Raw genomic sequence first — 18,715 nt, forward strand, 5'->3', positions numbered from 1 at the left:
AATGGACAGTTTCATAGAATTAAACCTAATAGTAAAAGGAGTAAGCCGGAGTGGGGGTAGGGGACATGAGGTTATGAGACAGGCAACTTCGCAGGCAAGGGTGGCCCCAAGGGACTGGGGAGCCCCACCCCCAGATGGTGGGGGGGCCAGGCTTCCGCATGGGATGGAGGAGAGTGGTACATCATCACTGGTGAAGCTTGAAGCTTGCAGGAGTTCCCTCTACCTCTTCCTCACTTCCCATCTGCAACCTGGCCAGCCCCCTCTTCGGGGAAACTCTGCAGAGACTAGGGGTGGGGGTGCACTCTCGTGAGGGGCTCTGCATGAAAAAATACTTCTGATACCTAAACTAGGTTGATCCCCTCAACCAGTATCTTTGGAGATAAGTTGGGTATAGATTCTTCCCATGGGGAATCTTGGGGCCTAAGCCAGGTGATGACTGATTGGAGATCCAGGCAGAGCTGACACAGGAATGAGGGTCCTGAACAGACTTCTTGTTTATTACCCTGACTCTCCCTTACCTAGCCCAGATCCTCTTGAGATTTCCCCCAGTGTCCTTGGGAACCTTTTCAGCATCTCTTGTCTTAGTGGTAACAGTAGAATAACAATAGCAATAGGAGTTATTTCTATAGATGCCATGGCTTCCAGTTGACTCTTAGCACTGATACTAATTCTTCTGGCTCTTCAGTCAAGATGAGGAGGGATGGGTTAATGACTCCCAGTAGATGTTCTTCTGAGATGAGGACTCAGATGGGGCCAGGCTGGAAGACTACCGGGACTGCTGGAGCTGGAGCTGGGGCTGAGGAGACAGTGGTACAGCCTCTGTCCTCAGTTGAACTCTGCCTAGTGCCAAGCTCCTCACAAAGGACCAGCTCCTGTTGAGCCTTGCTGGCCCAGACAATGATTAACAGCAGATACTGGGATGGGGTGATGACTCAGGAGGGCGTGATTAGGGGAGGTGTGGAAGGTTGACAGGGCAGGTGCATCAAAGAGGCAGCACCCGCTTGCCACAGGAACCAGAAAGTATTCCTCCCTCTCCAGCTGGGGAAACAGGGGGTCCCTGAGATGCCACCCTCTGGGCAGTTCTCTACAGAACATTGCTCCCTTCTCACAGGGGACAGAAGGCATGATTGGGGACTAAGGTGGAGGAAGCGGCAATGGTCCTGGTCAGCCCACATTGACAGGCAGGGGTGGTGTCTGAACACAGAACATCTGATGTGGCCCCATCTTTTGTCCCTCCCTCTCTTGACTGGAAAACACACAGGCAGGTCAGAAGGGCCATACAGAGGTTACAGACTCCCAGGAAATGCTTTGAAGGCTTTTATCCTTTCTTTTGATCAGACTATGAGAACTTTCCAAACGTTGACACAAGGGAAGAAAAGCCTATTCTTCCATGGGCCAGGGCCTCGGTGTCAGGCTGGGGCCAGAGGACGGGAGGGAAAGGGGGAAGGAGGCCAGGGAGTTGGAAACAGAGGCAACAGTGATTCAGCTGGAGAATCAGGCCCCTGGACACACACACGCTGCCCTCTTTTTCCCCACCTCAAGATTTGTGTGCATCTGGCTCCATTTCTATTTGTTTATTTTCCTTGGGGCAAGACAGGAGGGAGATGAATGAAGAAAGACATTAAGTTTGAAAAGAACCCCAAATCCAGCTCCATTCTTCTTACAACCTTGAGGGCTTACATAACCCTGCAGTGCTTTTCTTCCTGCCCTTCCTCTCCTACCCTTCTCCTTCCTCTTCTCTTCCCCCTCCCTCATTAAGAACACTTGGAAGCCCAGAAGTGCTTCTTTTTCATCCCAATGCAACTGATCTCCTTCTGGAGGACTCTAAGGTCGCTATTCAAGTTGGAACTGGTATCCAAAAAAGAGATAATATGGTTGGTGAGAGGAGGCTGAGGAGCTGTTTTCTCTCTCTACCAAAGCCAGGGGGAGGAGTGGGAACAGACTGCCATGTGGGCAATGGGGGCTGGACATAGAGATTTATAGCAGGAAGTGACCTTAATTATCTTCTAACAGAGCGCCTCCCAGACTGACCTCGCAAGGTGTCTCGAAAGGCGGAGGAGAGGGAATTTGTGCCCTGGATGCTACAGGGATGAGCCATAAGTGGCCACACACTGGACATTTTTGAAATCTGTTTTTGTCTTAAGCCATTCAAAATTTTTGTTCTACTTCATTGTACATTGTTGGCATAATATTAAAATAACATTTTCCCTCAAAAACTGAGCAAAATTGATAATTTCAGGAAATATAATAAATTTAGTCCTGTGGCTTTGAGTGCCTCCTGGCACATTCATGCATGCCCTAGTTTGAGAAGTACGGAACTGATACCAACCCCTATTCGACAATGAAGGAACTATAGACCGAGAGGCTTCGAGGCTTGCCCGAGGTCACAGCCAATGGCAGAGTCAAGATGGGCACCCAAGTCTCTTGCTTCCCAGTCCAGTGTATGTTCTACCAGGCAGTGCTGTCTCTGAGTTCTGAGCAGCTTTTACACATCCTTGAGCATAATTCTCTCACTCTATCTCCAGAATGCTGGGCATGGGCAGACACCTAGCTCCACTGTCTAAGATAAATATGGGTGTGGAGACCAGCCTAATCTCAGGTGCTGAGACATAGTGCTTGAAACCCCTCTACTGCATACAGCGGTCTCCCAATATGCAAGAGGAAGAAGAATAGGAGAGGGAGGGAAGGAAGGAAAGTACTCAGGATTATCTAAGCCCTCAAGGTTGGAAGAAGAATAGAGTTGGATCTGGGGTTCTTGAGCATGGCGGACAGATGGTAGGAGACAGAGCAAGCTGAGTCCCTATTTCTATCCGCCTATTCATTTGTCTTTACCCAACAGTGATTGGTTCAGAAAGACCTTCAAACCTAAGGTAATTGGATTAGTTAATAGCTAGAGTGGGCACTGTTCCTATCTTCCTAGAATCTGCCTCGCTTTCTGAACTCATTTCTAGATCCTTAAATCAAAAGACTCTTTTCTACAGGGAAGAAGCAGGGAGAAGAGAATAGGAGGCTTTAGGGCTTAGAATGTCTCTATTATTATGTACACACAGGCCGTGGGATACAGAAGGAGAATGGAAGGACAAAGTGTGGTAAAGAATTTGAAGGCGAGAGTTATGATTAGATGGATAGCATACTATTCCCAGGATGAGCTACAAGAAGCAGGAGAAACCATAAAGAGAAGGGACAGTCAGGGAGATGTGCAGGCCATACAAAGGCAAAAAGAGAGGTGAAAAGGAGGACAGGGGTTGAGGAAACATTTCAGTGGCAGCCAGGACGAAGTACAAGAGAGGAAAAGCAGAGAATGACAAGTAATAGAGATGAGAAGACGGCTGGGAGGACACTCCACATGAAGGAAGTGGTGAGAGTAAAGACAAGTCATGCCAAACTAGGAGAGAAACAGGATCAAGCAACCATGAAGGAAGGGCAGTGCCTCCAACCCTTGGATACATCCTGAGCATCACTGCTGGTGAATTTTTCACACTCGTCTGGCTCGTGCTAACCTCTACTGTGCTCAAGGTGGTATCTCTGCTTGTTGAGTGTTGAGTTTTCTCAGGGAAGGCAAATAAACTATAGTATTCATTTGAAGTTATGGTGGAAAGGACTTTGGAATCCAGCCAAAAAGAGGCATAAATTTCAGCTCTGCTCCTGATAAGCTGTGTCACCTTAGCTCTCTGAACCTCAGCGGTAATTATGAAGATGATAAGATTTGTTTTACAGAGTTGCAAAGATGAAATAGGAAGTGCTGGTCTAGAGTAGGCACTCAATACGTGATAGTTCCCCTCCATCTCTCCTTCCATTTTCCCGAACCAAACGTTTATAAGAGGAAATACTCCACAGTCAAAAAACAGAAATCATCTAGTGGCTCTAAGAAAGAATAACCAGCAGGCTAGGCCGGGTGCGGTGGCTCACTTCTGTAATCCCAGCGCTTTGGGAGGCTGAGGCAGCTGGATCACGGGGTCAAGACACCGAGACCATTCTGACCAACATGGTGAAGCTCTCTCTCTACTAAAAATACAAAAATTAGCTGGGTGTAGTGGTGTATGCCTGTAGTCCCAGCTATTCAAGAAGCTGAGGCGGGAGAATTGCTTGAACCCGGGAGGCAGAGGTTGTAGTGAGCCGAGATTGCACTGCTGCACTCCAGCCTGGGCAACAGAGTGAGACTCTGTCTCAAAAAGATATATAAATAAATGAAAAGAAAAAAGAAAGAAAGAAAGAATGACCAGCAGCCTAGAGCACCATGAAAGAGACCAAGGCTCTGCGTCTGACCCTTGCAGGAGCGTTAGGGCCTGACCCTGGTCCTGCAGCTGGCCGTGAAGGAACACACAGGAAGCTGGCCACGAAGCAGGAGGAGGTTGAGGGGTCAGAGCACATCACTGTTTTTCCAATGTATCCTTTTAAGATCTTTCATGTGTTGAGTGTCAATTTGATTAGAGAACAACCAAAAAAAAAAAAAAAAAAAGATCTTTCCTGTGCTCCCAATGCTTCAACTTAAGTGAATGGCTCCTAATTTCCTGGCTGGCCCTGGATTTCCTTTTTCCAACCCCGATCCTTGCCCTAGATGTCACTTTCCCTTCACAAACTCTTCTTGCACTTATTTTCTACAGCATTTATCACTTCCTGCATGTTTTATGGTTGTCTCCTTTATTAGATTGTAAGGTCTTCACGGAAAGAATCTACATCTGATCCGTCTCCGTAATTCCAGTGCTTTGTTTAGAATTTGGTACCCAACAGTTGCTGGAAAAAAGAATGTTTACTGAGGCTGGGCATGATGACTCATGTTTGTAATCTCAGCACTTAGGGAGGCCGAGGTCGGAGGATGGCTTGAGCTCAGGAGTTTGAGACAAGCCTGGGCAACATAGTGGGATCCCATTTCTACACACACACACACACATAAAATTAGCTGGACACCTGTAGTCCCAGCTACACAGGAGGATGAGGTAGGAGAATCACTTGAGCTCAGGAGGTCAATGCAGCAGTGAGCTGTGATCACGCCACTGCACTCCAGCCTGGGTGACAGAGTGAGACACAGTTTCAACAACAACAACAAACAATATAACAACAAAGTTTATTGTATAAATGAACAAAAACACAATTCGAACTAAATGTGGTGGGCAATATTAATACAGATGCAACCATTTGGTTTTTTGCATACCTCTTATTGTGGATAATTGGTTATCTGGGGTTTCCATGTATACGAGGAAAGAAAACATCATTAAAAAATAAAGAGAAGATACTAACAAGAAGTGGGAATGAGAAGGCCTCAGAGTGAGAGGTGCTGGACTAGAGTTCCACCCATTCTACCTAGGACAAGAACTTCCACATCTCCTTGGCCCTGTGATGATGGAGTCAGTTAGATTGGCCCCTACAGCTGGAGTGGGTTAGGAGTCCCCTCCTGCTCATTAATTCAATCATAAAATACTTATTGAGGACTTACTATATGCCATACATTGTGCTAATCTTTAGGATAACCTGTGTGTGTGTGTGTGTGTGTGTGTGTGTGTACATGTGTATATATATGTGTGTGTATATAATGTTGGATCCTTCTTTCTTTCAATGACCTTATTTGTAGTAGAATACAAATGATGTGCCGTGTACTAACAGAGGTACCATTACAGGTATAGAAGGATATAGATATACATGGATATCTACACCCACGTATATAAATATATATATATATATGCAACATGTATATAATGTTGGACCCTTCTTTCGATGAGTTTATTTGTAGTAGAATACAAATGATATGCCATGTACTAAGAGAGGTGCCATTACAGTATAAATGGATATAGATATACATATACGGAAACTCAGGAAACGGAGGCATTACTTAAGGTTGTGGGAATCAGAGAAGGCTTCATGGAAGAGGGGTTATTTGAATTGAACTCTGAAAGATAAGACTTGGATAGGTAAAGACAAGGAGGAAGGGGAGGCCAGGAAGGGAGAAGTGCCAGGGAGTGGCTGGTTTGCTTGCAGTATGCAGTGTGCCATAGCAGAGAAGTGGTCAAAGGTAAGGCTGGAAAGCAGGTTCAGAAGCAGACTGTGGAAGGCCTTATATGCCAGCCTGGGTTTGGCCTGTCTTTGATGGATAATGGGAGACATTAAATGTCTGGAGCTACAGAAGAAACTAAGACAATTGTAGTATAATGAAAAGTGGATGTGTTTGGGAGATAGTACCTGAGCATGAATCCAATTCCACAGTTTACTGAGTCACACCACCTCTCTGAGCCTCAGTTGCCTCATTCATAAAACAAGTATTCTAATCTTAATATCGCATAGGAATGCCATGAGAATATAATGTGAAAGTGCTTTCCTTTTTCCTTTTTTTTTTGAGACAGAGTTTTGCTCTTGTTGCCCAGACTGGAGTGCAATGGTGTGATCTTGGCTCAGGGCAACCTCTGCCTCCCAGGTTCAAGCGATTCTCCCGCCTCAGCCTCCTGAGAATCTGGGATTACAGGCATGCGCCACCATGCCCAGCTAATTTTGTATTTGTAGTAGAGATGGGGTTTCTCCATGTTGGTCAGGCTGGTCTTGAACTCCCAACCTCAGGTAATCTGCCTGCCTCGGCCTCCCAAAGTGCTGGGATTACAGGTATAAGCCACTGCACCTGGCCAAAAGTGCTTTCTAAACCACTGGCTGATCAGAGGTGTATTAGGGAAGAGAAACCCAGGAGCAATGTAGGATGGATTTGAGGAGAGAAAGAACAGAGACACGAGATGAGTAGGAGGCTGATGCAGTGATTCAGCCACAAGCCATTAGGACCTGAAGTAAGCCGATGGAATAGAGGGGAGGAGGCACAAATAATAAATCCACAGCACATGGCATTAGATAAATGTTGAGTTGAGGAAAGAGAAGAGTTTGAGATGATCCTGGCTTTGAGTGGGTAAATGGGTGGGATGATGGTGCCTTTAACTATTTTAGGAACCAAAATGGAGCAGCAAGTAGAAGAAAAAAGGATTTGTTTACATTTGGAAATGAATGCATTTAGTATTCATATCATGAAGCTCCCTTCAGTCAACTTGCTCCTGCAATGGGGAAAACAGATAAAGCACTTTCTCTGTGGGAGCAGCTTTTCCCTTCCCCCTGTACCTGCTGACCCTGGGAGGCGGTTGAAGCATCCTTTCTAGTCACCTAATTTAGCATAATCAACTCCAATGCTCTGTAGCAATACACAAAGCTCATTCTCTCCCCAACCCCCTGCAAATGAACAGCTGACCCAGAGGAGGGCAGGGACTGACATCCTGGGCTTTTATTTTTCTACCTTCTGAGAACAGGGTCGTAAGCATCTGCAGCATTAGCAAAGCCTGTGTAAACTTGGGTCCCCTTGTACTCTGAAGTGCTCCGCCTGAAGGTCTGCGTGAACTAGGTGTCTCCTGTGAAGGCAGATCAAGAGTGCAGCCCTCATGGGAGCTTTGGCCTGTTCAGATCGGGCTTTCAGTCATTCCCTTACTCTTCCTTAATAAACGATACTAGGCACGGGGGAAACAGATGAAAGGCAGAGTCTGTGGCCTTAAATTAAGAGCACATAGATGGTAAACAATGGTAAACCATCTCCAAGCACTATAATGCTTCAAAATGGGAATATGTACAAGAGGGCCAGGCATGGTGGCTCATGCCTGTAATCCCAGCACTTTGGGAGGCCAAGGCAGGCGGATCACTTGAGTCCAAGAGTTCAAGACCAGCCTGGGAAACATGGCAAAACTCCGTCTCTCCTAAAAAATACAAAAATTAGCTGGCCATGTTGGCACATGCCTATAGTCCCAGCTACTTGGGAGGATGAGGTGGGAGGACTGCTTGAGTCCAGGAGGCAGAGGTTGCAGTGAGCTGAGATTGCACCACTGCACTCCTGCACTCCAGCCTGGGTGACAGAGTGAGATCACATCTGGGAAAAAAAAAAAAAGAAATAATATGTACAAGAGCAAGCATAGTAAAGCCAAGCCATTCTGGGGTGGGAATGGGAGAGACAGAGATGAATTGTTTTGTCTGACAGTCAGGGAAGGCGTCAAAGGGTGTAACTAACACTTGAGTTCTGAAAGATGAGGAGATCGTCAGGTAGGCTCGGAGCAGGGCGGTGTGGAAGCAGGTCCAAAGGCAGAAAGGATTAGGTAGGGAGGCTCTTCGCTGGAGTTCAGGGTGTCTGTGAAAGATTGTCAAGGGCAAATTCAAGAAGTAGGCAGAGATCAAATTGTGATTGCTGAGCTGAGAGGCTTGCAGTTTAATCTAAAAGCTATGGGGAACCACAGATCAAGTTTTCGAGTGTCAAAAGAACAACAGTATCCTTACTTGGGAAAGGCTCTGATAAATCTATGCATTATCCTGGAAAACAAATGACTCTCAGGTAAAATAATGAGTGCTCAGGTAAAGAAAAACAGCTCCTGGAAGAGTTTCCAGGGAGAACAGTCAGTGGGAGTGGTGTGTGCTGAGGGAACCTGCTGGTCATCACTGCAGCTATGACTGGCCTGAGTTTTAGGGAAAGAATCATTCGTTCAGTGCTTAGAGGAGAAAGAGGCGAATGTCTCTGTTTCTGTCTCTTTGGCCACTCAGAGGCTGGACTTCAGAATTCTGTCCCTGGTATTTGGTTGGCTGGGACTGTTTTGGGGAAATAGCACCCTCTAGAGGAAAGAGTATGTGTGTTTTGTGGGGGTGCCCCGGGGGTGGTGGGGCACACAACAAATGATTTCCAGAGCTTTGGCTCCCTTCCTTCTTCAGGGGCCTGGCCAGCTTGGGGGTGGAGTGTAGCTATTTGTTTATCCGCTTCTGACTCTGGCCACCGCAGAGAACAAAGCTGCCTGGCTGTGGGAGGTGGCACAACAGCTGGGAGCAGCAGATAACAGCTGGAGGTGGCAGATATAAAGGCTGGCAATCTCAGGCACAACAGCTGGAGGTGGCAATCACAACAGCCAGAGGCAACAAAGAGGCTAGCAGTGGCTGAAATCTCCAGCACCCATGAGTCTAGAGCCTTAACCCTGGGACGTGTGGTCTTACATACAGGGTACCACAGTGGCAACTCCTGAGAGCATAAGGTCTGTGAGAATGAACCTGGAATACACAAAAGCAGCTGCTACAATTAAAACGTTCTGGACCCAGGAGCTGGAAGACCTGGATTCCTGTTCCAACTTTACCACTAATCTACTTGAGGCAAAGCTCTCTGAGCCTTCGTTTCTATGGTCTTTCCTACCTACCTCACGGTGTGAGGATCAAACTATATGTTTTATAAACTTTAAAGTGATAAAGAATTATAGATTAATATTTTGGGAATGATAAGCAAGGCTTCTCTTGGGCCCTAAGAGCTTCCATTCTCCAAGATATATAGAATCTTCCACCAACATGAAGAAAGCTAGGATTTCAGTTAAGGACCCCTGAATGTCACCACAGAAAGTGCAGGAGTAGAAGCAGGGCAGAGAAGGCAGGCATCCTGACCCACCAAGAGTACAGACAGAGCTTCAAGATAGTCTTTCAGTTTCCTATCTAAAGCTTTAATCTCCTCCATAGGATCTTTGCAAAGTGCTCGTCCAAAGTGCCTTCCTGATTGTTACAATGCTCTTTATAATATCAATTTGCAATTTTTCTCCCTGTAGTATGAACTGATTGTTCCTTTTGGAGCTCAAAGGACAAGTCCAAGCATTTGATCACATGACAGTCCTTCAGACCAAATATTTGCACACATCCATGATATCCTTCCGATTGTCTCTTCTCCTGAATGAACTTCCCTGTTTCCTTCACCCATTTCTCATGTGGTCCGGTTCTGCTTCCTCTCGTATCCTGAGTGTTCCTTGATGCTGGATACTCCAGGTGTGGGATGAACAGAGCAGAGTACAATCAACTACTTTTTTATTCTAGAGACTTTCGTTCAATGAAAGTAGCTTAAGATTAGTTTGCTTTTTTGGCAATCAAAACGCATGAATAACTCATATTGGATTATTTTCTGCTAATAAGTTTAATTTTTTTTATATTGTACTGCTTGCTAAATCACATCTCAGTCCAGAGCTTGCTCAGGTATTTTTGGACCCAAGTACATAATCAGGCACCTCACATTTTTACATTTTTGTTAGACTTGGCCTACTTTTTTTTTTTGAGATGGAGTCCCTTTGTTGCCCAGGATGGAGTGCAGTGGCATGATCTCGGCTCACTGCAACCTCCGCCTCACAGGTTAAGCAATTCTTCTCCCTCAGCCTCCTGAGTAGCTGGGACTACAGGTGCGCATCACCATGCCTGGCTACTTTTTGAATTTTTAGTTGAGATGGGGTTTTACCGTATTGGCCAGGCTGGTCTCAAACTCCTGACCTCATGATCTGCCCGCCTCAGCCTCCCAAAGTGTTGAGATTACAGGCGTGTGCCACTGCACCTGGCCAGACTTGGCCTACTTATTTAATTCCTTTTGGATCATAATTCTGCCCCAGCTCTTGCATGTGCTATCTGTCCCAGCTTTCTGTCAGGCTCATCATTGATGGCCATAGCATTCTATAGTTTTGAATGAAATTCATTTTAAGAAAATTGAATAGGGCAAGGCCAAAGGTGAAGCCCTCTGGTGTATATAGAAATAGAAAATGAATTTAATGAATAGAAAATAGAAATAGAAAATGGTGTATATAGAAATAGAAAATAGAATATAGGAATAGAAAATGAATTCCAGGCTATCATGGTCCACTCACCAGTACCGAGTTTTAAAGTCACCTGATTAGATTAGCATTCTCTTCATTTTTTCCTTTATCTGATCCCCAGGTCATAATGAGAGATCTTGTCAAAAATCTCCTGAAGTTTAGGTACACTTTTGCTGTTGCACTTCTTTGACTTGCCAATTTAGTAGCCTTATCATAGAAGAAAATTAGATTATTATTTCTGAGACAGGGTCTCACTCTGTTGCCCAGGCTGCAGTGCAGTGGCATGATTATAATTCACTGCAGCCTCCAACTCCTGGGCTCAATTGATCCTCCTGACTCAGCCTCCAAGTAGCTGGGACTACAGGTGTATGCTACCATACCCAGCAAATTTTAAAAAATTTTTGCTGAGAAGGGGTCTTGCTGTTTCCCAGGATGGTTTTGAACTCCTGACCTCAAGCTATCCTCCTGCCTCAGCCTCCCAAAGTTCTGGATTACAGGCATGAGCCACCACATTCAGCCAAAATTAGGTTATTTCAATGTGATTTGTTCTTAGTAAATCCACATTGGGTCCTATTGATAACTTCCTTTACCCCTAGCCTGCCCAGGTACTCATAATCTTAATAGTCCATTCTAGAATCTTGTCTAGGATCAATATCTTGCCTGTTTGTCTGTAGTTTGTGAAAGGTACTTCATTTTTCTTTTTGATAATTAAAACTATGTTCACTCATTTCCAATTTTACATCACGTCCTCTGTTCTCTAATTTTCCTCAAAATCTTTTATACAAGTTTACATCTTTTTTTTTTTTTTTCAAGAGTTTGAGGATCAAATGAGAAGGACATCTAATGTGTGAATTCTAAAATGGTAGATAGATACAGGCAGTATGGTGGTTATGTTATTATTACTACTGCTGAGTACTAAACAGGGCTTTGTTTGGGCTTGAAACACAAGTTCTTCAGACTTCAGAGTTGCAGGCTTTCTTTTTGTTCCAAAGCAGCCAAGGATACAGGGGAGTGAATGACATCCAGGTTGGGCTGAATAGTCTCTTGTGAACAGAAGTTCCAAATGGCCTGTGGACTGGTAAATTGGGCATTCCTGTTGCCTCTGAACATTCTCTGGGCTCTTATCCATTGGTGATCTCCAATTCAGTGCCTACCTGGTTGGGCATACAGTCAGGCCCAAATAATTTAAAGTTTTCCAGGGGCAAGGCCATGGGGAAAACAGAGTGAGGAGCGGGGTGGGCAGTGTGAAGAATCATAAAATTCAATGGTTCAGACTTCTTGGAATGGAGAATGTAACGAGCGTCTCCAAGAAGGGCCAAACTCCCCAGAGATCACCCTGCTCCTCTGCAGAAGATCTGGCTATCAGATCCAGAGTCAAGTGATTAAAATTCTCTCAGTGCTGGAAAAGTACAAGTTAGTGCTTGGGCAAGGGTGCCAGGCACCTTGTATTAAGTGAATTGTCTCCTATTTCAGTGCCTTGTCCCACTTACTGCTATCAGAACACATAGCAGTCCTGAATTTGAGCCTGTGCAGACATAGCTGCTAGTTAATATACACCCCTAGCTCTTCTACTTCACTCCGTCAAAACAATTTTGCCACCCACAATCTGGCATTTCTGCCAGTCTTTGAGAAAATGTCCCAGTGCTGCCAGGAGGTTTCAACATGTTGTTTCTCCTCCAGCACTGCTTATTTCTTTTTGTTCAAGTCCCGTCTGTACTCTTCCTAACACTGCCCTAGACTCTAACTCAGACCAAAAGATGATGCAAACAGATGATGATGATGATCAAAAATGAAATGGTCTGGGCACTTAGAGAGCATCTCGAAGGGTAAAAGCATGGGTAGTTTCTGCTATTCTCTGAACTAGATGAGTATCTTAGTATCATGAGTGGGTACTGACTTGGGGGCAGAGGAGCGAATGAAGAAATTAAGGGTGTGTGTGTGTGTGTATGTATGTATTAAGGGGGATTGGCCTGGAAGGATTTCAGCAGGATAGCATGTCTTGCTTCACAGCCATTCATGAGGGTGGGGAGGGATCCTATTTCCAAATTAGAGATCTTCCAAGGACTAGTTTTGTGGTGAAGGCTCTCGTTAGTCTCACCCTCACCTTCAAGGAACTGTGAAGCTACTACTCTTTCTTTTCTGCCTCTCTTCCTGTAACAATTACAAAAATCAGACTGTATTGCAATTATTTGCTTACTAAATAGGCATCTTTCTCACTAGGCTGTGAGTTCTTGGAGAGTATGATGTCATTTTCTTTTTTTTTTTTTTAAATTATTATTACCATTTTTTGAGATGGAGTTTTGCTCTGCTATCCAGGCTGGAGCGCAGTGGTGAGAGCTTGGCTCACTGCAACCTCTGCCTCCCAGGTTCAAGTGATTCTCCTGTCTCAGCTTCCCAAATAGCTGGAACTACAGGTGATTGCCATCATGTTTGGCTAATTTTTTGTATTTTTAGTAGAAATGGGGTTTCACCATGTTGGCCAGGCTGGTCTCAAATTCCTGACTTCAGGTGATCCACCCACCTTGTCCCCTGGCAGTGGGCCTGGCACATAGCAAGTACTCAATAAATATTTGTTAATACAAGAACACATAAGTGACACCCAAATGAATGTGAATTCCTCCCTTCCATGGATTGGGGGATAGGGGTTGGCCAGATTTCTAAAATAACCTCCATTATGCTGTCTTACTCCCTCCAGATGACATCCGTTGCCAAGGTGTATTACAGTCAAACCACTCAGACAGAAAGCCGGCCCCTAATGGGTCCAGGGATACGACGGCGGAGAGTCCTGACAAAAGATGGTCGCAGCAATGTGAGAATGGAGCACATTGCTGACAAGCGCTTCCTCTACCTCAAGGACCTGTGGACAACCTTCATTGACATGCAGTGGCGCTACAAGCTTCTGCTCTTCTCTGCGACCTTTGCAGGCACATGGTTCCTCTTTGGTGTGGTGTGGTATCTGGTAGCTGTGGCACATGGGGACCTGCTGGAGCTGGATCCTCCTGCCAACCATACCCCCTGTGTGGTCCAGGTGCACACACTCACTGGAGCCTTCCTCTTCTCCCTGGAATCCCAAACCACCATCGGCTATGGCTTCCGCTACATCAGTGAGGAATGTCCACTGGCCATTGTGCTTCTTATTGCCCAGCTGGTGCTCACCACCATCCTGGAAATCTTCATCACAGGTACCTTCCTGGCGAAGATTGCCCGGCCTAAGAAGCGGGCTGAGACCATTCGTTTCAGCCAGCATGCAGTTGTAGCCTCTCACAATGGGAAGCCCTGCCTCATGATCCGAGTTGCCAACATGCGCAAGAGCCTCCTCATTGGCTGCCAGGTGACAGGCAAACTGCTTCAGACCCACCAAACCAAGGAGGGAGAGAACATCCGGCTCAACCAGGTCAATGTGACTTTCCAAGTAGACACAGCCTCTGACAGCCCCTTCCTCATTCTACCCCTTACCTTCTATCATGTGGTAGACGAGACCAGTCCCTTGAAAGATCTCCCTCTTCGCAGTGGTGAGGGTGACTTCGAGCTGGTGCTGATCCTAAGTGGGACAGTGGAGTCCACCAGTGCCACCTGCCAGGTGCGCACTTCCTACCTGCCAGAGGAGATCCTTTGGGGCTACGAGTTCACACCTGCCATCTCACTGTCAGCCAGTGGTAAATACATAGCTGACTTCAGCCTTTTTGACCAAGTTGTGAAAGTGCCCTCTCCTAGTGGCCTCCGTGACAGCACTGTACGCTATGGAGACCCTGAAAAGCTCAAGTTGGAGGAGTCATTAAGGGAACAGGCTGAGAAGGAGGGCAGTGCCCTTAGTGTGCGCATCAGCAACGTCTGATGACCTGTTCCCACTTCCCCATTCCTCTGGTCTCTTTTCCTCTCTTTCAATGCTCCAGTAAGGAATACTGCCTGGGTTTACTGGAGATCCCCAGAAGCACCCATCCTCCACTCCCTCTTCTTTAACCCAGTGGCCTGTCATTAGCTTAGGCCAACTGGAGTCCAGGTTCCCCTCCCACTGTCCTCTTTCTCCTCCCCCTGCTTCTGCCCCAATACACATACCTCCTTAAGCCAGGATGGGGGAAAGAGAGGGATTAGGCTGTAGTGGCTTAGAAGGCCTCAGCCATGCTTGGAGACTCACATTAGGAGGACCATGTGGTTGGAAGGATAGACTCCCCCACCTCCCGCCACCACCAAGAAGTTTGGCGACTTGAGGCTGGAGCTCCCCCTGTCTCTACCTTTCCATCTAGCAAGTTCCCAAAGGCAAGACTCTCTCTGATGGTCACATTGCTGTCTGTGCTTTCAGAAATACAGGAATCTGATCTCACTGTATCCTAGGGTTTTTACCAACCTCTGTTGAAAGAAGCCAGGGTTTGTCACTGTGAAGCTGATTTCTGCTGGTAACTTCTGGCCATAAGAACCATGGTCACCACTATTTTCCCTGGCTAGTTTCTCAAGTGAACACTCTCAGGATACCCAGTTCCCTCATAGCCTCTGTTCTCAGAGAATTGGAGTTGGCCGGCCCAAGAAACATAAACATAAGACCATCCATATCTATCCTTGATTCTGAACTCCAATTTGGAGTGACTAACACCAGTTGTTGTCTAAAACTTTAAACCTATCTTCCAGGCAGCCCCAGGAAGATGTGTTTCTCCATGTCCAGTGAATGGAAGGACACAAGCCAATACATTCCTTTGAAAAGAAAGAGTTCAGTGCCCAAGCCCCATGGAAAGGTCTGAAAATAATAATCCAGATTACATCGTACCTGGCTTCTTTTCTTCTTTTCCTGCCCAGCCTAGATCCTTTTTCCTTAAATCCAACCCTTTAGGAGAAGGCAGGGGAAATGCAAGGGCCTTCCTCTCTTAACACGGATCCTCAAGTAAAACTAGATTCACAGGGCACAGATTCCCTGGAAAGTTAACCCAGCTCCACCATGAGGGATGGGCAAATTCTCAGATTTCCAGACTGCTGTAGAGAGCCTCTGGGAATTGGTGATGCTTTGTTAAGGTTTAGGCAGAAGCAGAACTCTGTGGCTGGCAGCCACTATTCTCAGTTACACCTCCCAGTGCCTTCTAAAAGTGCCAGTTATTTCATTAGGCAATGCTGAGAGGAGAGGAAATTATACCGTCTGATCAAATAACCATGGCTTCCCTCAGCCATTCCTGAGACTTCGTATAAAATGATGAAAATCAGTGTCATCTCTACTTTCCTCTGCAATCAGGCCATTTTTAGGCAAGTCAAAAAGCATACTTTAAGAGATCAGACTCAGCCTATTCCTTGTTCCCTGGTGGGGTCTGTGGTAACAGTCAGGGAAGGACATTTAGGAATCAGAGCTTTATCCAAAGCCCCAAATCCCTAGACCGCTTTCTGGCCTCACTTTGGTACCAAGGAAGCCCCACACAGTGGTACTGCATAGTCCCACTATGAATCAAGTGGCAGTTTATTTAAGGTGATCTCAGCCAACTGTTACAAGCTACATGCTCACACAGAATATATACATGCATCTACGTACAGAGCCTTGCAGAGAAACACAAGATTTTGAGGCTAGACCCATGATTACCACCTACTATAATTGCACGAGGTCTTGTTATATCGATCTCTCTTTGAACTCAACTAACTGAAGACCCTTCATTGTGCATCTACTGCAAACCCCACCATTACCTTCTAGCTGTCGTAAAAACAAGAACCACAGAAACTTGAAAAATCTGAAACAGAAAACAGAAGGCAAAGAGCCAGCTTCTGTGTTCTCAACTTTATTCATTAGATTTACCTGATTTCTTTCAGTGTAGAGGGACAAGATGTACTGCTCTGTGTGTGTGTGTGTGTGTGTGTGTGTGTGTGTATCTGTATCTTCTTATCCATTGGCAAGTTATTCTCCTTCTGGTTTATTTTGCCATGGTATGTTTCCTTCCTGAAGGGATTAATTTGTTTCCATTACCCTGCTGCCTATTCTAAGCCCCCACACTCAAGCCCCTAGCCTCTTGGATAACAGAAGTTTCTGACTTACCCTTTGGAATCTCCTTCAGTATTATCCCAGGCTTTGCTTTAAGTTGCACTTTAAATCATGCCATCCTATTCATGCAATCTAGTATTTTCTCCCATAAGCCCCCCACAGGGAACAGCTACCCCCACTCCTAACTCTAAGTGGTTCTTTGGACTATAGTCTGCCTCCTCTGACCTGAAATCCTCTTTCAGGCTATAGGCCGAGCTTCAGAAGCAGCCAGGTCTTTAAGAAATGGGCCCCCATATCAACCATGGACTTGGAATGTCAGTAGGCACAGGTGTCAAAAGGAGAGATTTCAGAAGATGGGCAAAACAACAGATGGGGGAAGATACCAGGAGTGTGACGATGAGAAAAAAATGATGCTGAAGGACCTAGTGAAATCAATGAACTCTTGAGTCTTGCTTAGGCTCACAAACAAGAAGCAGGGAGGCTTGGGGAATTAGGATATGACACATATGAAAGGTTTATCTAAGAAAGAAACAGAGATAATATATATATAGAAAGATGTATATAGATGTATATATGCCCAAATATATTGAATGTACAGAAGGGAAATATTCAAAGACTTTAGCAACAGGGGCAGATATCTTGCCCTGGTTATGGGGTAGGACACTCAGATTTTCAGACTTACAATCAGTGGTCCTGGTTTCAAGATGGAAGTGATATAGCTGATGAAGGATTTCAAGTCTGGGAATGGGAAAGGGAGGGGTGGAAGTTCCTTTTCGGAAATAAAGAGGCATTCATGAAGGCTTTTGTTGAATCCTACACTACTGATAGGACCAGGGAGGAGAGAACTAAGAGGACAACAGGGAGGGGAAATCTTGGAAAATCTACCACTTACACTGTGTGCCCCCATCCCCAGCAGCGTCCTGCCACTGCAGTACCTTTTTAAAATAATAAAATAAAATAAAGCACCCTTTTGTTTCCCTTTCATGAAGTACACTGTATTTCCCTGTTTTCCACAGGGGTGGGAGCCGCTATTGCTCACCCCTGGAATTAAACTGAGGAGCCGAACACCTTGGTGTATGGGAGGCACTAAAGGGAAGCCTCAACCCTGGAATCCAAAATGCCAAGACTGAAGAGCTGCTGGGCCTACGATCTCCCAAGGCCGAGGCCCAGTCTTTTGTGTGGCTGCAAGCAGCCCGAAGAGAAAGCCATGAATTCCAGAAGAGTTCTAATCCTGCCATTTGGGCATGGAGGGTGACGCTTTGGTTTTGATGCTTCTGAATGAAAATGAGGAGTGGGGTTACTAGCTGCTCTAGGAGATGGTGGTGTTCCATGAGAAGCTTCCGAAATTGCTACAATATGCTTCACTCCATTATTCCCCCAACCCCTGTCAGCCTAATAAGATCATCCAGGAGTTTCCCTATAAGGTCTGAGCAGAGAAAGGAAGCCAGTTATACTATTGCTACAAGTCAGGGACACTGTCCCCTCCCCACGGCTGCTGCCCTGGTCCTTCACTCTTGCTAGCTAACCTTGTTCACTGGTAAAGTAACACACTACCTTTGCTGGAAGGTTAGCGTGGCCCTCCAGGCTCAGTAATGGCCAATTCTACTGATGCAGAAGGAGTCACGGATAGTTTTCCATTCATTGCACTAAAGACTAACCCAGGTCAAATTTATCTAGGAAAAAAAGGCGTGTAAGATTTGTTTTCTTTTGTTTTGGTCTGTTAATAAGCTACTAAATAAAATGGATGACTCTTTTGTTGTCACTCTAGCTTCTTTTAGAAATCTAAACCAATACTGTCGAGGTCTGAACTCCTAGGTCTACCCATGGGAGTGGAGGGTTGAATTAGGCTGTGCTGGAAGAATTTCTGACTGCATGGCCCAGCCTCTTCTGTTTAAAATTTTTCTCTCATGCTTTAGCGAGTTCCTTTCACAGTTAAGACCCAGGAATCTGAAAACTGGCTCAGCTTAATCCATAAAAGTCAAGATGCTTTGGATCCTGGGCATCGTCCCTTTTGTCCAGTGATCACAGGCCCAATTTCCCTTCCATGCTACCATGTAGTCTTGTTGTCAGTTTTCCTTATATATCCTCAAGGTTCTTTGTAAGCTTATTCCTTTAATTACCAGCATTTTTTCTCCTAAGTCTCAAAGAAATGGATTTCTCTTCTACCCTT

At 45.6% G+C, this 18,715-nt stretch overlaps 1 protein-coding gene across 1 annotated transcript in view; it reads left to right on the forward strand.

The window, feature by feature from the left end:
* KCNJ10 (potassium inwardly rectifying channel subfamily J member 10) overlaps window positions 1-18,299 on the forward strand; it is a 33,949-nt gene extending 15,650 nt beyond the window's left edge. The window contains exon 2 of the mRNA XM_003937922.4: window positions 13,294-18,299. Within this exon, the coding sequence (XP_003937971.1) occupies window positions 13,294-14,433 (1,140 nt within the window). The 3' untranslated portion in view covers window positions 14,434-18,299. The remainder of the gene's footprint in view (window positions 1-13,293) is intronic.
* The last annotated feature ends 416 nt before the right edge of the window (window positions 18,300-18,715 follow it).

The sequence above is a fragment of the Saimiri boliviensis genome, chromosome 19 (genome assembly GCF_048565385.1).
Source record: "Saimiri boliviensis isolate mSaiBol1 chromosome 19, mSaiBol1.pri, whole genome shotgun sequence".
NCBI classification, from domain to species: domain Eukaryota; kingdom Metazoa; phylum Chordata; class Mammalia; order Primates; family Cebidae; genus Saimiri; species Saimiri boliviensis.